General features: G+C 44.1%; 1 protein-coding gene across 1 annotated transcript in view; it reads left to right on the top strand.

Moving 5' to 3' along the window:
• Window positions 1-22,345, top strand: part of LOC122555674 (uncharacterized) — a 260,338-nt gene that overhangs the window by 212,245 nt on the left and 25,748 nt on the right. Inside the window, exons 36-42 of the mRNA XM_087993923.1 lie at window positions 6,182-6,289; window positions 6,837-6,944; window positions 13,260-13,331; window positions 13,718-13,846; window positions 16,437-16,567; window positions 18,778-18,936; window positions 20,081-20,219. Coding sequence (XP_087850049.1) covers window positions 6,182-6,289; window positions 6,837-6,944; window positions 13,260-13,331; window positions 13,718-13,846; window positions 16,437-16,567; window positions 18,778-18,936; window positions 20,081-20,219 — 846 coding nt within the window. The remainder of the gene's footprint in view (window positions 1-6,181; window positions 6,290-6,836; window positions 6,945-13,259; window positions 13,332-13,717; window positions 13,847-16,436; window positions 16,568-18,777; window positions 18,937-20,080; window positions 20,220-22,345) is intronic.

The raw sequence follows: 22,345 nt of genomic DNA, 5'->3' as shown, positions 1-22,345 counted from the left end.
GTAAGAGGGACAATTCATGGCTTACAAAGGAAATGGGAGATAGTATCCAGTCTAAGGAAGAAGCATACAGATTGGCCAAGAAAAATAATAGATCTGAGGATTGAGAGCAGTTTAGAATTCAGCAAAGAAGGACCAAGGGATTGATTAAGGAAAGGAATTACAATGCAAAAGTAAGCTTGCAGGGAACATAAAGACTGACACTAAGTGTTTCTATAGGCATGTGAAGAGAAAGTGATTGGTGAAGATAAATGTATGTCCCTGACAGACAGAAATGGGGGAATGTATAATCAGAGACAAAGAAATGGCTGAGCAACTGAACACATACTTTGGTTCTGTCTTCACAAAAAAGAACACAAATCAAATACCAGATATGTTCTGGATGTAGGTTTGCTCGCTGAGCTGGAAGGTTCACTTTCAGACGTTTTGGCACCATACTAGGTAACATCATTAGTGAGCCTCCAGATGAAGCACTGGTGGCATGGCCCGCTTTCTATTTGTGTATTTAAGTTTCCTTGAGTAGGTGATGTCATTTCATGTTGTGACATCATTTCCTGTGGCGATGTCATTTCCTGTTCTTTTTCTCAGGAGGTGGTAAATGGGATCCAAATCAATGTTTTTGTTGATAAAGTTGAGAATGTCGGAAATAACTGCCAGACTACTCAGACCCCTTGGCATTATGGTAGCCCACAAACCCGCCAACACACTAAAATAGCAGCTAATGAACTTGAAAGGTCCTATACAGACAACAAGCAAAACTAATGTAATTTACAAAATACCATGCAAGAACTGTAACAAACACTACATTGGACAAACAGGCAGAAAACTTGCCACCAGGATACATGAACATCAGCTCGCCACAAAAAGACATGACCCTCTCTCACTAGTATCCTCACATACGGATGACGAAGGACACCACTTCGACTGGGACAACACATCCATCCTAGGATTAGCCCAAACAGAGACACGGATGAGAATTCCTAGAAGCATGGCATTCCAACTGGAACTCTATCAACAAACACATTGACTTGGATCCCATTTACCACCCCCTGAGAAAAAAAACAGGAAATGACATCACCACTAGAAATGATATCGTCACAGGAAAAGGCATCACCAACCCAAGGAAACCTAAATACACAAATAGAAAGCGGGCCATGGTACCAGTGCTTCATCCGGATGCTCACTGATGTTTCCTAGTATGGTGACAAAATGTCTGAAAATGAATCTTCCAGCTCAGTGAGCAAATCTACATCCAGAACCTCAATGTGAGCTACAAATCTCCTCAAAACTCGCTAACCAGACATGTTGGAGAAGGCAAGATTTAGTCAGAGGGAAGAACTGAGAGAGATCATTATGAGTAGAGAAATGGCATGGGAAGATTGATGGGATTGAAGGCAGATAAATCCCCAGGGCCTGATAATCTACATCCCAGTGTACTTAAGGAAGTTGCTCTAGAAATAGTGGACGCATTGGTGGTCATCTTCTAGGATTCTGTAGACTCTGGTACAGTCCCTGCAGATTAGAGGGTAGCTAGTGTCACTTCAGTATTCAAAAAGGGAGGTAGAGAAAAACCAGGGAATTATAGACCAGTAAACCTAACATCGGTAGTGAAGAAAATGCTCGAATTCGTTATCAAGGACTTTATAGCAGAGCATTAGAAAGCAGTGGTAGAATCAGACAGAGTCAGCATGGATTCATGCTTGACAAATCTGTTGGAATTCTATGAAAATGTAATGAGTAGAGTTGACAAGGGGGAGCCAGTCGATGTTTATTTGGACTTTCAGAAAGAATTTAACAACATCCTGCATAAGAGATTATTGTGCAAGATTAAAGCACATGGGATTGGGGGAGTATATTGAGATGGATAGAAAACTGGTTGGCAGAGAGAAACAAAGAGTAAGAATTAATGGATCATTTTCAAATTGGCTGGCAGTAACTGGTGGGGTGCCTCAGGGATCAGTGCTGAGACCCCAGCTATTCACAATGTATATTAATGATTTGGATGAGGGAACAAAATATAACATCCCAAGTTTGCAGATGATACGAAGTTGGGTGGGGGGGGAGGGGTGAACTGTGATAAGATTGCAGAGATCCTTCAGCATGATCTGGACAGGTTGGGTGAGTGGGCAAATCAATGGCAGACGCAGTATAATTTGGATAAATGTGAGGATATTCACTCTGGAAGCAAAAACAAGGTGGCAGATTCCTACCTGAATGGCTATAAATTGGGAGAGGGGCGTGTGCAGTGGGACCTGGGTGTCCTTGTGCACCAGGCACTGAAGGGAAGCATGCAGGTGCAGCAGGAGGTAAAGAAGGGAAAGGGGATGTTGGCCTTCATTGTGAGAGGGTTTGAGTACAGCAGCAGGGATGTGTTGTTGCAGTTATACAGGGCCTTGGTGAGGCTACACCCCGAATATTGTGTGCAGTTTTGGTCTCCTTTTCTGAGGAAGGATGCTCTTGCACTCGGGGGAGGGCAGCGAAGGTTTCCCAGGCTGATTCCGGAGATGGCAGGACAGATGGATGAGGGCAGATTGTTTTCACTGCAGTTCAGAGGGGGGATCTCAGAGAGACATATAAAATTCCAACAGGACGAGACAAGGTAGATGCAGGGAGGATGTTCCCGATGGTGGGTGTGTCCAGAACCAAGTGTTACAGTCTAAGGGTTCAGAGTGGAGCATGTAGGATGGAGATGAGGAGACATTTCTTCAGCCAAAGAGTGGTGGGCCTGTGGGATTCATTGCCACAGGAAGTAGTTGATGACAAAACATTGAATATATTCAAGAGGTGGTGAGATATAGCACTTGGGGCGGATGGGATCAAAGGTTAAGGAGAGAAAGCAGGATTAGGCTATTGAGTTGGACAATCAGCCATGATCGGGATGAATGGCAGAGCAGGCTCGAAGGGCTGAATGGCCTCCTCCTGCTCCTATCTTCTATGTTTCATATGCCTGGAAACTGTGAGGCAGCATTGCTAACCACTGAACCACCCTATCTATTACTTTTACTTGGAATCTCATCCATCATGTGTCTGGGAAATCCTGAGCTAAGACATGAGATGTTGGAAAGTGTTACATTCCTCAGCATTAAGTTGTAGTCTAGGAGAAAGTGAGGAAGGGCTTATTCCTGAAGAAGGGCTTCTCCTGCTTCTCGGATGCTGCCTGGCCTGCTGTGTTTTTCCAGCACCACATTTTTCAACATTAAGTTGTAGACTGCCTCTTAGAGTCTATAATTTGGGATCAAATTATTTGGAATTGAGAAACCTATGGCTTAATCAAGTATAACCAGCAGAGGTCCTTCAATGAAAGTTTGTGTTCAACAGATTTGTTAAGATTCTGAGTGTCTGATGTGAAATACTTTGTAATGAGAAAATCAGAAGGGTCTCTTTAATGTGAAAAATTGGTGAAGCAGATACAACTTTAACATAAATGCATTTACAGAAAGCTTTCAATAAGGTGCCAATTGAGGAGTGAAGAAGTGATGAAGAATATAAAAATCTTCAGAAGGAGGTGTCAGGCAGTGTTTGGCTTTGCAGCCCCTCCCCGGGCCCAGGGGGAGGGGGGTGGAGTGTGTATACACAGCCAGGTGGATGGGTGTGTCATGGCTGCATTTTTTAAAAATTGCACACAAGATGCAGGTGTCTCTGGCTAGGCCATCCCAAATTGTTGACAGTCAACCCCATTGCTGTGAGTCTGGTGTCCCATGTCGGCCAGACCAGGTAAGGATGGCAGATTCCATCCCTCTCCAAGTGGGTTTTTAGTGATAAATGATAGTCACCACTGGGCTAGCTTTTTATTAACTTCAGATTTCTGCTACGGTGAGACTTGAACCATTGCTCCCCAGAACATTAAAATGGGTCCTCGATTACTCATCTTATGCCAATACCATTACACCATTGCCTCCCCTCTGCCCTGATTCAGTCCTGGAGGAGGGGCTTGTGGATTGCCTTACCACGTGGACACTGATTGAGGCCTGAAGTGAGAAATAAATGCCCACCTAAAGCCCTTATTCTGCTGCCCCCAGGTATTCCTCCAGCAGGGGCCAGGTGAGTCGCCACATGGGCAGCTGGCAAAACAAACTTGGACAGGTTTCCTCGCTGAATTCCAGGCTGGGCTTCACATTCAAAGGTGCTCCCTTCCTGATCGAGGGTTCCAGCCTCGGGAAGGGCTGGGATTAGATTAGATTAGATTACTTACAGTGTGGAAACAGGCCCTTCGGCCCAACAAGTCCACACCGACCCGCCGAAGCGCAACCCACCCATACCCCTACATTTACCCCTTACCTAACACTACGGGCAATTTAGCATGGCCAATTCACCTGACCTGCACATCTTTGGATTGTGGGAGGAAACCGGAGCACCCGGAGGAAACCCACGCAGACATGGGGAGAACGTGCAAACTCCACACAGTCAGTCGCCGGAGGCGGGAATTGAACCCGGGTCTCTGGCGCTGTGAGGCAGCAGTGCTAACCACTGTGCCACCGTGCCGCCCACTAAGCAGCCTGTTTGAGAACGACACCCACATGTTTATTTCGATCCCCTCCTCTACACCCCCAGTCAGCAACCCTCAAGAGGATCCTTACCCCGTCCTCACTGTTACGGTCTCAGTCCCTCATTGATCTTTGACCTCTGACAACAGCCACTGCTCCCGATGGCGCTGATAGGCTGGCATTGTTGAGAGTTGCTAGTTACTGATTAGCCAGCAGCCCTCCTAGAGAGGATTTCTACCTCCTTGGCTCCCAATCCACGGAGAAAGCCCAGTGTTGACGAGATAACTACCTAATGGATGGTTACTTCCTGTGGGCTTTCCATATCAGAGGTGTTGTTCTAGACCAGACCAGACCCCTTAAAACATTTGGAGAGGGTAGCCTACACCCTAACGTTTTCTTATTTTAAAGGCAAATATAATGTGCTTTGTTCCAGATGCAATTCAATTTGTCAAACTACTCTATGTTTAACAAAACACAATTTAGTTAAGCACTAGTTAAAATACAACCAACGAAAAAAGAACTTAGAATAACTGAACTCTATTAGAAAACTTAACAGAATAACAGATAGCGTAACTATTACTCATTAACTATAACAAGAGTAACATCCCATACACACATCCCTTGACTAAAAGTCAAATTCAGAAAAATAGGTTTGTCTCCCAGGGAAGTCAGGAGCCAAGAGAAACCCAACTTCTAGCTATAACCCAGAGAGGGAGAAGATAGCTTCCAGTTGTTCAAGCCTCCAGCAGCCTCTCCCCTGTTCAACCTCCAACAACAAATGCTTCAAGCTCAAAGCTAAAAAAAATTAGAAATCCTGGTCTGTGAGAGCTGGCCACACCCATTGAGGCTGCTTCTATTGTTCCAACTTATTACAAAAAAGACAAGGCCTCACAAGCTGTTTGCTGTTTTATTTTTAGTAGATAGCTCATCACTTCTCTCTTAAAACCTCTCTTTAAAAAAGAACAGGACAGGTGACATGGGATTCTGCTCCTTGCAAGGCCCCATTACCAAGATTAAATACCACCCAACAGTATTTAAAGAAAAGTGTGTTTTGTGATGTGAGAAACATTGCAATGTATTTATTATCCATCCCTAATTGGCCGGACAGATTAAGTCAAGCGTGCAATGATGGATTGGAGGTCATGCACAGTTAGGACTCCCACAGTTAAATGTGGCAAATTGGTGGAGGATTGGGATTTTACAGAAGGTTTCATGGTGACTTTCTACTGCTCACAGAGATTGGTCTGACAACTAATTTCAAAACTGAATTCTAACTCAGTGATTTTTGAGTTATTTCAGTACCTTGTTTCAGAGCAATATCATTGATAAATACCATGGGAAATGAGTACATATCTATAAAACAATTGAGCATTTATTTACTGAATCTGTTACTTAATAAATACAAAGAAAAATGATGTTAATTCTGGAAATGGCAACAATATTTAGTATTGGCTGATTAACATTTCGGGGGCAAAGCAGCCACATACTGGTGGACCAGTTGTTACGTGCAACATTTCCAGTTCTTATTCTAGTTGTTTCGGATGTTCTACATTCCTGATTTGTTTGTTTTGATCTTATGAATATACATTGAGCAATAATGCAGACAATAAATCAACCCCTACCCAGTAAACATACCGATATCACCAGCTGCACTCCCGCGTGGCTGTGTAAGTAATGGTTTTCATTTCTCCTGCTTCTAGGTGTCGATGGTTTCCCAGGTGAAACTGGTTCTCCTGGTATCGATGGAAGGCCGGGTGCCCCTGGGTGCAAAGGGGTCGGTGGTGATCTGGGTACTCCAGGTTTCCCAGGTATTAACTTTAGAAGAATAGCCAGGAGCTGCTGGTAATGGGTATGTTAGATGGAGGTCAGCATGGCAGGCAGGGTAAGGGATAAGAAGACGCAATTAGGTAAAGAACCAAAGGAGTTTACAACCCATCTGCCCCACACTTTTCTGTAAGTGTTAAATGAGACAATCTTTTAGAAACTAGTGAGATTGTTGTTTTTATGTGGTTGTCACTGGCAAGGACAGCATCTCTCGTCTTGCAGTGGTGGATGGGGAGCTGTCTTCCTAAATTACTGCAGCCCACGTGGTGTAGCTCCCTCCTCACCCCAGTCTGCTGTGAGAAGGTGATTCCATGATCTTGAGTGAGCTAATGTGCATGGAGGAAGCACATTTCCTTTGAATTCAACAAATAATCAGTTTACTTTCTTTAAAGTTGTGATGTACAGGGCTAAAGGGGTCAGTAGCAGTGGACATGTGATTATTTCACAGTGTAAGACGTGAGTTAAAGATGAATTCCGATTGGAAATGTGATCAGTTTGTGCCATACTGATTCCATTGATTAATCCCATCAGGATACCAAGGACCTCCCGGAGATCCAGGAAACCCAGGGCCAACAGGATTGCCTGGAATCCAAGGACAACCAGGATCTGCGAGACCGCCTGGCCCACCTGGTCCCAAAGGTAAATAATGAGGATAGAACTCAGCCCTGAGACCCCTGATAGTGACGATTTCATTCATGAGTATTTGGGAGACTGGGGTTGGGGGCAGTGGTAAGAATCTGAAAGATTAGTGTTCAAACCAAAACAAACTGAAGAGATTCACAGTTAACACTACACTGGTCATACCCTGGAGCTTATCTCATAAGATTAGGGCATACGTGTACCACTTCTGTTTTACTGCATCTGGTCTCTCAGTTGGAGTCTCCATTTATTTCTGCTTCAAACAGACTGAACTACATGATATCAATGGTATCAAGTTACAACCAAGTGTTCTTCCCTCTCCAGTGCCACTTCCACCATTCACTTTGAGACTGAGCAATATCAGTCTTAAACTAGAGTTATAAATCTAAATTAACACAATTAAAATGGTGTGAAGACAGCGTTAGCAAAAACTGACTGGGGAGATAGATTAGAAAGTAAGATGATAGAGAAGCAAAGGCAGTTTTTTGAGGAGACATTTCATAACTCTCAACAGAGAGTGAAAGATTTGAACACAGATCCTTACCATCTGTGGCTTACTAAGAAAGTTAATGAAGGCATCAAATTGAAAGAAAGAGTGCAAAGATTAGTCACAGTCCAGAAGATTGATGTTTTCGAAACCAAGAAACCATGACTTAAAACGAAAGTACAATTGCGTTATGTCAGTAAAATCAGTAAAAACTAACAAGAAGTGAAAAAAAGTGAAAGGTTCTATAAATGTCGAAAAGGAAAAGAGTAGCCAAAGTGACCATTGATCCCTTCAAGAGTGAGACCAGTTAACTAATAATGCAGAAATAAATAAGAGGGTTTGAACAAGTATCTTGTATCAGTTACAACGATGTAAGACACATCGGGTATCCGAAGAATATTAGAGAGTGAAAAGTCAAAGGGAAGAGAGGAACTAAAAGTAATTGTTTGAGAAAAATAACTGGAGAACTAATGGGACAAAAAATTACAAATTCCTGGGAGCCAATGGCCTGCAGCTCAAGTTCCAAAAGGAAGAGACAGCTGACATTGTGACTGATTGGATCCATTGAATAAGTAGAAATGACATACTTTTATTGGAGAAAGGAGGGATACAGAAGGCAGGAAACTATGGGTGAAATTCTCCCAGCCCCTAAACGACCTGTGTAATGGTGAGTCAGCTGTGAAAATATGGTAAGATTGGGAAAATTAATTCAATCCAAGGTTTGAACAATGATACAGAATGTTGGTAGTGAGCAGTGAGAATCTCCTGTCATTGATTTACATTGTATTTGTACCTAATCTTTCCCAAATGATAGATGGTTTGCTATTCTCCCAGATAGCAGAGAAAAACTAGACACTGATGATACAGGAGCAAGTTTTAGATTAGATTACAGTGTGGAAACAGGGGAATGTATGGGTTGCGCCCCGCCGAAGCGCAACTCACCCATACCCCTACATTTACCCCTCACCTAACACTACGGGCAATTTAGCATGGTCAATTCACCTGACCTGCACATCTTTGTGACTGTGGGAGGAAACCGGAGCACCCGGAGGAAACCCACGCAGACACGGGGAGAACGTGCAAACTCCACACAGTCAGTCGCCTGAGGTGGGAATTGAACCCGGGTCTCAGGCGCTGTGAGGCAGCAGTGCTAACCACTGTGCCACCGTGCCACCCAGTACAGAGACTGAATCTGTACTGAGAAAAACTGTAGATCACAGCTGGTCAGGCAGCATCCATGGAGCTCTGATGAAGAGTCATCTAGACTCAAAATATTAGCTTGCTGTCTTTCCATGGATGCTGTCTGACCCGCTGTGATCTCCAGCATTTGTTGTTTCTAGTTGCCAACATGAAAGTCAGAATGGGTACCTGTGACTGCAGCTCAGTGCTCACTCCTCCAGGCTTTCATCGTGGATGATGTTTGTGAGCTGCCTTCTTGAACTGCTGCAGTCCACCTGCTGTGGGTAGACCCTTAGGGAGGGGATTCTGGGATTTTTGTCCCAGTGACACTGAAGGAACAGCGATATTTTTCTAAATTAAGATGGTGAGTGGCTTGGAAGGGAACTTGTAGGGTGGTGTACCCATACATTTGCTACTCTTGACATTTAGATGGATGTGGTTGTGGGTTTAGAAGGTGCTGTCTGAGGATCTTTGATGAATTTCTGCAGTGCGTCATGTAGCTAGTGCACACTGCTGCTACTGAGTGTCGGTGGTGGAAGGAGTGGATGTTTGTGGATCCGGTGCCAATAAAATGGGCTGCTTTGTCCTGGATGGTGTCAAGTTACATGTCATTGGGGCTGCACCCATCCAGGGCAAGTGGAATGTATTCCATTTCAGGCTCTGGGGAGTCAGGAGCTGCAGTATTCCCAGCCTCTGACCTGCCCTTGCAGCCACTTTATTCATGTTGTGAGTCCAGTTGAGTTTCTGGTCAATGGTAAGCCCCAGGATGTTGATAGTGGGGGTATTCAGTGATGGTAACACCATTGAATGTTGAGGGGCAGTGGTTAGGTTGTTTCTTATTGGAGATGGTCATTGCCTGGCATTTGGGTGGCTCGAAAGTTACTGAGTGCAGTAAGACAAGGCAAGGCAGAGATGGCACAGACATTCCAGTCACTGCTAAAAATAGAAACTTTGAGAGCAAGTGAACAGCAGACTAATCCGTGAGCTGGGGATGGGGTCCCTGTGCACACAGTGTCCCCAAAGCAGCCTGTCAATGCCAGTGGCCAGTGTGCAATGCAATGCAAGTCTGTTCTTCCTAAATAGAACAGAGAACATAGAAAAGTACAGCACAGAACAGGCCCATCCGCCCACGATGTTGTGTCGAGGATTATTCCTAATCTAAAATTAAAATAACTTAACCTACGCACCCCTCAATTCACTGCTCTCCATGTGCATGTCCAGCAGTCACTTAAATGTCCCCAATGACTCTGCTTCCACCACCACAGCTGGCAACACATTCCATGCATTCACAACTCTCTGCGTAAAGAACCTACCTCTGACGTCTCCTTTATACCTTCCTCCTAATATCTTAAAATGATGACCCGTCATGCCAGTCAATCCTGCCCTGGGGAAAAGTCTCTGGCTATTGACGCTATCTAGTCCTCTCATTATTTTGTACACCTCGATCAGGTCTCCTCTCTTTCTCCTTCTCTCCACAGAGAAAGATACGAGCTTAGTCAACCTATGGGTGGCACAGTGGCACAGTGGTTAGCACTGCTGCTTCACAGCGCCAGAGACCCGGGTTCAATACCCGCCTCAGGCGACTGACTGTGTGGAGTTTGCACGTTCTCCCCGTGTCTGCGTGGGTTTCCTCCGGGTGCTCCGGTTTCCTCCCACAGTCCAAAGATGTGCAGGTCAGGTGAATTGGCCATGCTAAATTGCCCATAGTGTTAGGTAAGGGGTGAATGTGGGGGCGTGGGTGGGTTGCGCTTCGGTGGGGCGGTGTGGACTTGTTGGGCCGAAGGGCCTGTTTCCACACTGTAAGTAATCTAATCTAATCTCTTCGTAAGACAAGCTCTCCAGTCCAGGCAGCATCCTGGTAAACCTTCTTTGCACCCTCTCCAAAGCCTCGTATCTTTCCTGTAGTAGGGTGACCAGAAGTGGACACAATATTCCAAGTGTGGTCTAACCAGGGACTTGTAGAGCTGCATCAAAACCTCGCGGCTCTTAAACTCGATCCCCCTGTTAATGAAAGCCAAAACACCATATGCTTTCGTAACAACCCTATCCACTTGGGTGGCAACTTTGAGGAATCTATGTACTTGCCCACCCAGATCCCTCTGTTCCTCCACACTGCCAAGAATCTTATCTTTAATCCTATATTCAGCATTCAAGTTCGACCTTCCAAAATGCATCACTTGCATTTATCCAGGTTGAACTCCATCTGCCATCTCTGAGCCCAGCTCTGCATCCTGTCTATGTCGCGCTGCAGCCTGCAGTAATCCTCTATACTATGAACAGCACCTCCAACCTTTGTGTCACCCGCAAATTTACTAACCCACCCCTCAACCTCCTCATCCACGTCATTTATAAAAACTACAAAGAGCAGAGGCCCAAGAACAGAGGGCGGCACGGTGGCACAGTGGTTAGCACTGCTGCCTCGCAGCGCCAGAGACCCGGGTTCAATTCCCGCCTCAGGCGACTGACTGTGTGGAGTTTGCACATTCTCCCCGTATCTGCGTGGGTTTCCTCCGGGTGCTCCGGTTTCCTCCCACAGTCCAAAGATGTGCAGGTCAGGTGAATTGGCCATGTTAAATTGTCCGTAGTGTTAGGTAAGGGGTAAATGTAGGGGTATGGGTGGGTTGCGCTTCGGCGGGTCGGTGTGGACTTGTTGGGCCGAAGGGCCTGTTTCCACACTGTAAAGTAATCTAAAGTAATCTAATCTAATCTAAAACAGAGCCCTGTGGGACCCCACTCAACACTGACCTCCAGGCAGAATACTTTCCATCTACAACCACTCTCTGCCTTCTGTCAGCCAGCCAATTCTGAATCCAGATCGCCAAATCTCCCTGTATCCCATACTTCCTGACTTTATGAATGAGCCTACCATGGAGAACCTTATCAAATGCCTTGCTGATGTCCATATACACTACATCCACTGCTCGACCTTTGTCGACCTGTCTCGTCACCTCTTCAAAGACCTCAATAAAATTTGTGAGGCATGACCTGCCCCTCACAAAGCCTGCTGACTGCCTTTAATCACACAATGCTTTTCCAAATAGTCATAAATCTTATCCCTCAGAATTCTTCTCAAAACCTTGCTGACCACAGAGCTAAGTATCACTGGTCTGTAATTGCCAGGGATTTCTCTATTACCCTTCTTGAAAAGAGGAACAACATTTGCCTCCCTCCAATCCTCTGGTATGACTCCCGTGGAGAGTGAGGAGGCAAATATCCTCGGCAGCGGCTTAGCAACTTCCTTTCTCGCTTCCCGGAGCAGCCTGGGATAAATCTGGTCTGGTCCTGGGGACTTAGCGATCTTAATGTTTGCCAAAATTTCCAGCACATTAACTTCCTCAATCTTGATCTGATCAAGACTGTATCCCAGTTCCTCAAATTTCTCATTCACAACAAGGTCCCTTTCCTTGTTAGTGAAAACCAAAGCAAAAAACTCATTTAGGGCTTCCCCTATCTGCTCAGACTCCACGCACATGTTCCCTCCACTATCCCTGATCGGCCCTACCTTCTCCCTGATCATTCTCTTATTCCTCACGTATGAGTAAAATGCCTTTGGGTTCTCCCTAATCCTTCCTGCCAAGCCTTTTTTGTGCCCCCTCCTGGCTCTCCTCAGACCATTTCTGAGGTCCTTTCTAGCAAGCCTGTAATCCTCTAAAGCTGTGCTAGATCCTTGCTTCCTCCACCTTACGTAAGCTGCCTTCTTCCTTTTGACGAGAAGCTCCTCTGTTCTCATCATCCAAGGTCCCTTCTTACCTGTCTCAGAGGAACAAATCTGTGCATCACTCACAACAACTGCCCCTTAAACAGTCTCCACATGTCTGCTGTGCCCTTTCTGTGGAACAATTGCTCCCAGTCTGTACTTCCCAACTCCTGCCTGATAGTGTCATAATTACCTTTTCCCCAGTTAACTATCTTCCCTCGGTAACTGCTCCTTTCCCTCTCCAAGGCTATGGTAAATGTGAGGCAGTTGTGGTCACTGTCACCAAAGTGTTCTCCCACTGCGAGATCTGACACCTGTCCTGGCTCATTACCCAGCACCATGCCCTGAGATGCTGTTTGTTCCTGAGCAAAGTGACGATGTTTCACAGCAATCAGTGAAATCACCAGGTACCCACTCTGACTTCTATATCGAGAATTCTCGATGTCAAGCTTGTTTGGTGTGTTTAGTAAGAAAGGAAGCTGGTTGTTGATGAGGTGAGTTGGACAAGTAAAGGTGCTGCTGCCTAGTGAGAAACTCCCCTTGCTGCTCAGCAAATAGGAGAAAAGATGGAGTGAGCTGCTCCTGACACTGAGATGGGGCAGGCTGGACCTTCTGATCTGATTCTACCACAAATCCTTTCGTAGCAAATAGACTTTCCCAGGAGAAAGTGAGGACGGCAGATGCTGGAGATCAAAGTCAATAAAGTGCGGGGCTGTAAAAGCACAGCAGGTCAGGCAGCATCCGAGGAGCAGGAGAGTTGATGTTTCAGGCTTAAGCTGATGAAAAGCGCCACACTTTTTAACAATAGATTTTCCCAACTAGGGAGTGATCTTTATATGAGATAGAACTCTTTTAAACTGGGAATATAGATTTTGAGAAGGTTCTTAAATCTATCTTGGCTGCTACTTTAAAAGTGAATTAAGTTACAGGAAACAATATCCTTTCACTCTAGGTCAACCTGGAGCACCTGGTCTACATGGTCTCAATGGTTTGCCAGGACAGAAAGGATCTCCTGGACCTCCAGGTGAGGCTTAATCTTACTCAATATGTGACAGGCATCAAGTGCAGTGTAGCCCCATCTCTCCAGATAACTGCACTGAAATACTTTGTTTCTGCGTACAGTTGCAAATCACATCACTTTGACACAGATAGCCAGCACAACTACATGCTAGCTCTGAGACATAAATAAAAATCAGCACTGCTTCAGGACAAATGCCCATCACACTTACATTAATTTGTGAACACAGACACCAAATATAGTTCCAAAAAAAAGTCCTATTGGACTGGAAAGATTAATTCTGTTCCTCCTATCAGAGATACAAACTGATCTGAGTTTCTTCTGCAAGGTTAGTTTCTATTTTTGAGCTCTAGTGTGTCACATAATTTGTTAATATTTATGTAATTAAAAAGGACCAAGTGAAAGAGGGTCCCCTGGATCACCAGGATCAATGGGGCTGAAAGGTGAAAAGGGCTCTCCAGGGCCTCCAGGAAGCTCCAGTCGGTGCCCAGAGGGTAGGAAAGGACCTCAAGGACCTGAAGGTAAGCAAGCACAAACCTTTAAGGGGAGACAGTGTAGGTACCGCCCTGCCTGGTTCCTGGGACACAGTGGAAGGGTGATTCGTACAGACTGTGGGCAGAGAGAACAGTGAGATCCCTATGATCTCCACATTGACATTGCCCCCATGGGAGGCACATTGGGGCATTCTCTGCTTTTGGAGGTTGATGTAGTTTTGAGGTGTTACTACTGAAGCATTTCCCTTACATGCTCCATTACTGTAATAAACAGCAAATCTCCATGGATGCTTTGCCTCCATTACTGGAGTGAAAAATTGTATCTGTGTGTGCGCTAGCCACACTCCCTGAAAGTGTTCACTTTGCTGTTTTTCTCTGTGCCCCATTACTATCCTGCATTGACTCTAGAAACTTTGTAGTGCTTTTGAAATTATGTGCAAGATCAGGCAAACTTTCACCTACAGCAACATAAAAGGATCGTGAGGTCTCCTCTTCTGGCCTCCTGTTGATCCGCACTGTACTCGCAATAGAGCAACGTACAGACTGGCAAAGGCCACATTTCAGAACCTGCTGTATTGAGTGGCCCAACTGAACATTTAAAACCATTTGCAGTTTAAGAAGAACTTCAAACTTCTTCCACATTGGAGCTATTTTGGTTGCTGCTTGTATTGGGCAAAGTGTTGATGCAAATGTCAATACATTGCAAAGACTGAGACTGCAATTAGAATATCCATTTGATCAGAGATTTAGATATTTCACCAGTTCTAACATTGCCCATTGATTAATTCTAACACTGATCAGTGAGAATATGACTAGACTTTACACTGTTCATTGCACAGGAGGAGACAGGGATAGATATTTGTTAATTCAGTCATTGCCTCATGTACATTGTCACATTTTCATGTTATGTAGTAGAACCAAAGAAATCTGTGGCCGTGTATTAATTTGTGTCTCAATTTACTTGTTTGCATTTCTCTTTGTCTAATTCCATCACATGAATACTCGATGTTTCCTGTTATGGTCTTTGTGAACTGCCTCCAGGCCCCCCAGGTGAGCTCTTAAAGATATGGATCAGTTGATGATTGATTGTAAATTAGTCAATCATGGAATTAATTTTGCCCGTGCTGTTTATTTGTGTGAGAGTTCTATCATTGCAAACTGCATTGGGTGATTTGCAGTCACTTACTGGGAATTAGGAGAGAGTGAGGACTGCAGATGCTGGGGATCCAGAGGCGAGAGTGTGATGCTAGAAAAACACAGCAGGTCAGGCAGCATCCGGGGAGCAGGAGAATCGACATTTCGGGCGTAAGTCCTTCATCACGATTTCCTCGACTTACTGGGAATTTGTTACTCTGATCTGCGCTATTGATAGTATCCAAAGCTTTAACAAGCAATTTGTCTAGAATTCCTCCCTAAGTGACCATGGGAAAATGGCACACTGAGACAATATATTTATCAACTTCATTCAGGACTTTTTCCATCACACCTCTTCCCCAAACTTTGTGCAAAACCAGCATGGTAGAATATTTTTCATGCTAAGGCTAAACTTATCTAAAGACAGTTTGAAATGTAAGGAGAATTCTCTATTCACTGCAGTAAGTTAAATCCACACAAAATGTGGATTCAACTCCTACCCTGGTTGAGGTTACCATGAAAGACTCTCCTTCTCAAAGTCTTCCTTCACCTAAGTTATGGTGACCCTCAGGTTAAACCACCACCAATCATCTCTGTCTCTAATGAGAGAGCAGCCTTGTGATCCTCTGGGCTTATGATAATATTAAGGCAGTAATTCACAATTATGTCAGAGAAGAGTTTTCTTATCAAGTCTAATGCTAATCTGCCCACTGAACTGATATTGCGGACCTTTGCAAAGGTGTAGGTTGGCTTTGAAAAGTGTAGGCTAGTTTTAATTCACTTTGGCCTCACCCTTATCTGGGTCTCTTGCTAAGCTTGAAGCCACTTGGTTGTCTATTTAGGACTCAGTTCCATGCTGCAACATTGGAGTTGGGCAGATGGCCTGTAATGGTGGTCAAGAATCAGGTAAACATGTGCCACAATCCCAGGGCTGGTGAATTATCCACATTGGACCTTTAGCTCATGGTCTGTCACTTTCTCTGGCTTTTCCTGGTGCCTTCTCTGCTTCTCTGATGATCTTTCGTTCTTTCAATTATGTATTCTTACTTCGATTATTACTCCCAACATGACACACCAAGGAGTGTGGGCAATTGAGAGCTGATTCTCCCTAGATTTCTGAGCAGCCTGTCAGTGTGTGGTAGAAAATGCCTCCTCAAGCACTGAACAGCAGCTCTGTGCAATATTAAATCATTCCCTTAAACTCTTGAACAACTAATTAAAGCAGTTAGCAAAATAAAAAATCTAGACTTCAATCAACTGATCCTGACATTACGTATGAAATATCGGAAGAAGAGAAGATTGAGAAATACCATTGGGTGGATAAGTAGCTCTTGTAAGATTTAGGATTGTGTAGTAGTTTGGATAACTTATGGATATATTGTCAATATCTATGAACAGTAGCAATAATGTAACTGGTTATTGAAGGACTTTAATTACTGTCATTATTCTCAGTAAGTCCAATAAATCTGTGTCAAAAATGTAGGTGTACGTGGGCCACCGGGACCTCCAGGTAAAAGAGGACCATCTTGTGATGTTCAGTCAACTGGACCACCAGGAGATGAAGGACCACCAGGTTTTGATGGCCCACCAGGTATGAGAATTTTAGCCAAGTCAGTAATCATAAAGATTCCTAAATGAATTTGTATAATATTAATTTTACTCACCATCCAGCCAACTGCTTCGAGAAGAAAGGGGGAAATTTTAACGTACCCTGTCAGGAAGCTGATGGGGTTAAATTAACTGCCTCCTGCTGGTGTAGCTGAATGTGAGGTGAGTGGGGTCAGGTAAGATAGAGGGGTGGCCCGTTGCTGTGGGCGGCACGGTGGCACAATGGTTAGCACTGCAGCCTCACAGCGCCAGAGACCCGGGTTCAATTCCCACCTCAGGCAACTGTCCGTGTGGAGCTTGCACATTCTCCCCGTGTCTGCGTGGGTTTCCTCCGGGTGCTCCGGTTTCCATCCACAGTCCAAAAATGTGCAGGTTAGGTGAATTGGTCTTGCTAAATTGCCCATAGTGTTAGGGGAATCGGTCTGACTGGGTCAGTGTGGACTTGTTGGGCCGAAGGGCCTGTTTCCAAACTGTAAGTAATCTAATCAAATCAAATTCTCCCCAGACAGAGGCTGTTCTACACCTCTTCCAACCCCCACCTTGTCCCTGCCCCCCTCTTGTGGAGGGAGGTGGGCAATGGATGGGGGGGCGGAGCCTCCCCACCATTCCTGCTGAAAACCCCAGACTCACCCAGCTCGAGTACCAGCCTCCTCCTCTCCGGGGACTTGCTTATAGTGTCAACCCTGGGTGGGCACGATTCTCTCCTGCCGATGGTGAACCTACACAGCTGGTGGCAGGCAGCTATTCCAGCTTTGAACCAAATGCTTCTTTCTGGACTGGAACTTTAGATCTAAAACTCTTAATGCTGAGGAATATTATTTCCTAACTTAACTTCTCTCCCTTGGAGAAACTGTTTCATTCATCCAAATTTGACCAGGATGTTTGTGAGCTGAAACTAAGAGTTTTAAGCTATAGGTTTTTCCCTCAGCAAAGAAATCCAATTCCTGATCCTTCAACCCAAAGCAAGCTCATGCTTTTCAATGTTTCCTCCATCTACTTGCAAAACTCTTCCAATGCAAAATATTCCCTATTACCATGACAGGAAATCTCTCTCTCTCGGTCTCTCCATCTCTCTCTCTCTCTCTCTCTCTGTCCCTCTCCCTGTCTCTCCATCTCTCTGTCTCTCTCTCTGTCTCTCTCCGTCTCTCTCCCTGTCTCTCTCCCTGTCTCTCCATCTCTCTGTCTCTCTCTCTCTCTGTCTCTCTCTGTCTCTCTCCGTCTCTCTCCCTGTCCCTCTCCCTGTCTCATGCTAGTTTAAAAAATAGCATGATTTCAGAAATACTGACAAGCTAATCATTAAAACCAAGTGAAATCCAGACTCTAAACCAAGTGAAAGCTCTGGGTCGTTCTGCCAATGATTTTAAAAATCAGTGTCTTTCTGCTTCCAACCCTTCAGCTGCTGTCCTGAAATTCCTCCCAAAGATCTCCACTGCCTTACTCCCCTGGGTGAAGTTGAGCATCACCCTGTTGAAACTGTCTGCACTTTCTTCCTCCTTGTCACTCCTACGCGGATTCTTGCTCCTCTGACCGTTTCTCCTCTTGAAGAGATTCTCTTGATGTGCCCTCGATATCCACATGGGACTCCATTACCTCCAACCTCCATCTACCTATCACCTTCCCAGCTATCTTTCCCCCCCCCAGCCCCATCTTCACCTTCCTATTTATCTCACAACCCCCTTCCCCTCCCCTCCCCCCTCCACATTCCCTCCACATTCCTGAGGAAGATCTTATGCCCGAAATGTTGACTCTCCTGCTCCTCGGATGCTGCCTGATCAGCTGTCCTTTTCCAGCACCACCCTTTTCAACTCCATTTAATGTTGCTGTATAGCTGTTCTGCATGAACAATGACAGAACAGTAAGATCAGGAGAGGGAGACCCATGGAACTTTGCTTCAGTAGTTTAGATTAGAGTGGTGCTGGAAAAGCACAGCAGTTCAGGCAGCATCCGAGGAGCAGTAACTGCTTCTCAGATGCTGCCTGACCTGCTGTGCTTTTCCAGCACCACTCTAATCTAAATTCTGGTTTCCAGCATCTGCAGTCCTTGTTTTTACCATTTTGCTTCAATAGACAGCATGAGATTACAGCACCAGCCTTGTCAAATGTACATGGTGGATCCTGTCTAAAGGTATTACACGAGATCCATATAGATTACATTGTCTTCATTCTCCGATGACATTCCTAATCTTTTATGTATGTTCATTCACCTTGCTTTTGTAGGTCCTTCTGGTTTCCCCGGTGACCCAGGGCTGCCTTCCTTACCGTTTCCAGGGGATCCAGGTGATCCAGGCCGACCGGGTCAACCTGGTGCTCGAGGTCCACCTGGAGAGCAGGGGCCATGTGGCCACCACGGTCTTCCAGGGCCACCAGGTCCAAAAGGTATTCTCAAAACACGAGATTTAGGGGACGGGTTTGATGTTTCAGTGATTTGTTGGTCTTGGATTGTCCCATAAGAAATGCCAAGTGTTAAAATATCCAGAGCTCAATCCCATTAAAATGGAAATACTTGCAGAAGCAGAAACTTCCAAATAATCAATTCTTACTTTGATGGATAGGTTCTGGAGATTGATTACAATTATAATAAGACATTATTTAAGTCTTTTTCTCTCCACAGAACCATAGGTACTTGCAACATCAACATACAAGACTGGGGCTGTGTTCCTTAGAGCGGAGGAGATTGAGAGGGAATGTGATTGAGATGTAAAACATGATGTGGGGCATAGACAGTGTAGACAGGAAGAAATGCAATTAAAATTTCTATTTAGCCATTTCTACTTCAGTGGTGATTCATCCACTAACTCAGGCCATTCTCCATTAGCTCAGGCCTTTCTCCATAGCTGTAACAAATACCTTTTAGAACATCTCCTATTTCTTTCACTCTATATAATCAAACATCATCCTTTATGTAATCATTTCTTGTTACCTGATTGCAATGAGGATCGCTCCTTACTGCCGGGGCGGCACGGTGGCACAGTGGTTAGCACTGGTGCCCCACAGCACTAGAGACCTAGGTTCAATTCCTGCCTCAGACAACTGCACATTCTCCCTGTGTCTGCATGGGTTTCCTCTGGGTGCTCCAGTTTCCTTCCACAGTCCAAAAACATGCAGGTTGGGTAAATTGGCCATGCTAAATTGCCTGTAGTACTAGGTGAAGGGGTAAATGTATGGATTGGGTCTGGGTGGGTTGGTGGACGTGTTGGGCCAAAGGGCCTGTTTCCACACTGTAGGGAATCTAATCTAATCATAATCACACTCAGTGCATACCATGAATCTTCCCAGTGCTATCAAACATCTCTATTTTCGGTGGTTGGTGTGGACTCCAACGAGCATCACTCACTTATGGGAATCAAATTCCATTCACTGACCTGACGCAAATGTAATTAATGTTAAAAATATCCTGTCCAACTGCACTTGAAGACTGAATACCCTTGATTCTGAATTCTCCTCCAACTGTTCTCAGTTCAAACATTATTTATAAATATTGAAATTATTGCACTATATTTCTCGTTTTCTAATTTTGCAGTCACCATTCCCTGTCCTTGTTTATTATGAAGGTGTAATGGGTGACCAGGGCTTCGCTGGTTTCCCTGGGATTGATGGACCACCAGGACTTCCAGGTGATCGAGGTGACCGTGGCTGTGTTGGTGCACCAGGATCTCAAGGTCAGCTTCCTTTTAATCACCTTCTCAAGTGATAGGAATTTATTAGAATAACGTGACAGTAATTCCATAAAACTCCTCCTACAATCAATACTTATCTGAAAATGCTAATGTAAATCTGAAGGTACTACAAGTTCTCATAAAGTTTCTCCAATACAATAGTTAGAATATTGACCTGGAGTAAATAGCTTACATGACAGATTACCTATAGAATTGGGAATCAATCATTTTCCCTCTGTTGTATTTGCTATATCATCAGAAATAAATTTCCTTTTTAATAATGTCAGAAGGATTCATTTAAAATCAGCAGAGTTTAGATTCCTGATGTCTGCCTCAGAGAAAGGGAGTGTTAGTAGATTGTGTGGTGGGAGGGAGCTGTCTCTCCTGACAGCACAGGGAAGTATCACAGTGATCTGACTGATGTTTGAGCTGCACTGGGGGAGTATTAGGGACATGTGACCCCACCCTTTAACCAGAATTAGGAAATGGCACTCAGGTGACTCGAAGATTCATGACATTGTAAAAAGAAAATGTAATAGTGCTCCAAAATAACAAAATACCCCAATAAACGAATATTGAATTAGAAGTTCTGGGAAACATTTGATGCATACTAATGTATGCAACATTATTTAATATAGATTTGGGGATGCCGATGTTGGACTGGGGTGTACAAAGTTAAAAATCACACAACACCAGATGATAGTCCAACAGATTTAATTGACAACCACCTGATGAAGGAGCAGCGCTCTGATAGCTAGTGCTTCCAAATAAACCTGTTGGACAATAACCTGGTGTTGTGATTTTTAACTTTACTTAATATTTTAATAATTAGCTGTCATTTAAAAGAAAACCAAAATTATTATCAAACTCCACAAGAACATTAACAAATTTAACTGTTTATTATCAACAAATACTGCAATTTTTTGTCAAATGTCCTATCTGTTGTAGAATTCCAATATTATTTCTTGACCCATGTGATCATTCCTTCCCCCATTTCTACTTGCTTTATCTCTGGGATGTCTTGCCACAATTTTTAAAATTTTCATTGAACAAGTTTTAAGATAGAACTTGGCTTCAATTGCAAGACGTGCGGTGGATATTATTAAACCCCTTTCTAATCTGAGTGTTGGAATTTTCAATTTTCTTTCCATTCCAATTTCTGTATTTCAAGAACTACAATAGTTTGAATTCATTTTGATTCTGAAATTTGTGCCCCCGGCCTCACTTTTATTAGATCTTTCAACTTATACCTCATCCCTGGTTTACCATGGTTTAATGTGAACAGTTGAGCTGCTCTTTGAGGATGGATATTGGAAAATTTTCCTCATGATGAAGAAGTGATGGGCTTTCATTTAGAACATCTAGTCTTCCTGTGTCCAAACCTCTCCAAGTATAGAACAGCATGTATTATCACTAATTAATTTCCCACCATTTCTCCTCTTTTCTCCTTAGCAATCTGGATCTCATGTTTGTAACTTTTATTCTGTAATTTATGTTGAAATTTCTGATCGATGAATTGTCTTTAGATATTATTATCAGGATGTTTGAATTAATTCTTACTTTTTATTGATCTCTATTCCCATGTTCCCTACCGTCGCTGGATTTGTGTCTTTTTCAGGTGATCCAGGTGAGCTATGCTAAATGACTAAACAGCAATATTTGCATCGATTTAATGACCTTCAACAATATTATAAAACATGCAAGGCACTTTGCAGGCATGCTAACAAACAAAATTTGACACAGAGCTACATAAGACCCATGAGGGAAATTTTAAGGAACATTTTGAGGAGAGAGAGAGAGAGAGAATTAAAGGAGGGCAGAGATTTAAATATGAAATCCCAAAAATTAGGGACCAGTTCGGTGAAGGAATGGTCAACAATAGTTAAAAAATTTAAAAATGTCAATCGACAAAAGTTCAGATTTGAAGGAGTGCTAGAGATCCTGGTGGATTTCCGGGCTGGAGGAGGTTACGGAGATACAGAGTAATGAGGCCGTTGGGAGATTTGAAGACAAGGATGAGAGTGTTAAAATGAAGGCATTGCTTAACCAAGAGCCATTGTAGTCAGTGAGCAAAGGGTTGATGGGGCATACAACTTACTGCATGATAGGGTACAGACAACAGAGGTTTA

The sequence above is a fragment of the Chiloscyllium plagiosum genome, unplaced genomic scaffold (genome assembly GCF_037043375.1).
Source record: "Chiloscyllium plagiosum isolate Xiang-an unplaced genomic scaffold, Cpla_swu_hap1 HiC_scaffold_13, whole genome shotgun sequence".
NCBI classification, from domain to species: domain Eukaryota; kingdom Metazoa; phylum Chordata; class Chondrichthyes; order Orectolobiformes; family Hemiscylliidae; genus Chiloscyllium; species Chiloscyllium plagiosum.
The sequence above is the reverse complement of the archived record's forward strand: the minus strand, read 5'-3'. Positions and strand labels throughout refer to the sequence as shown.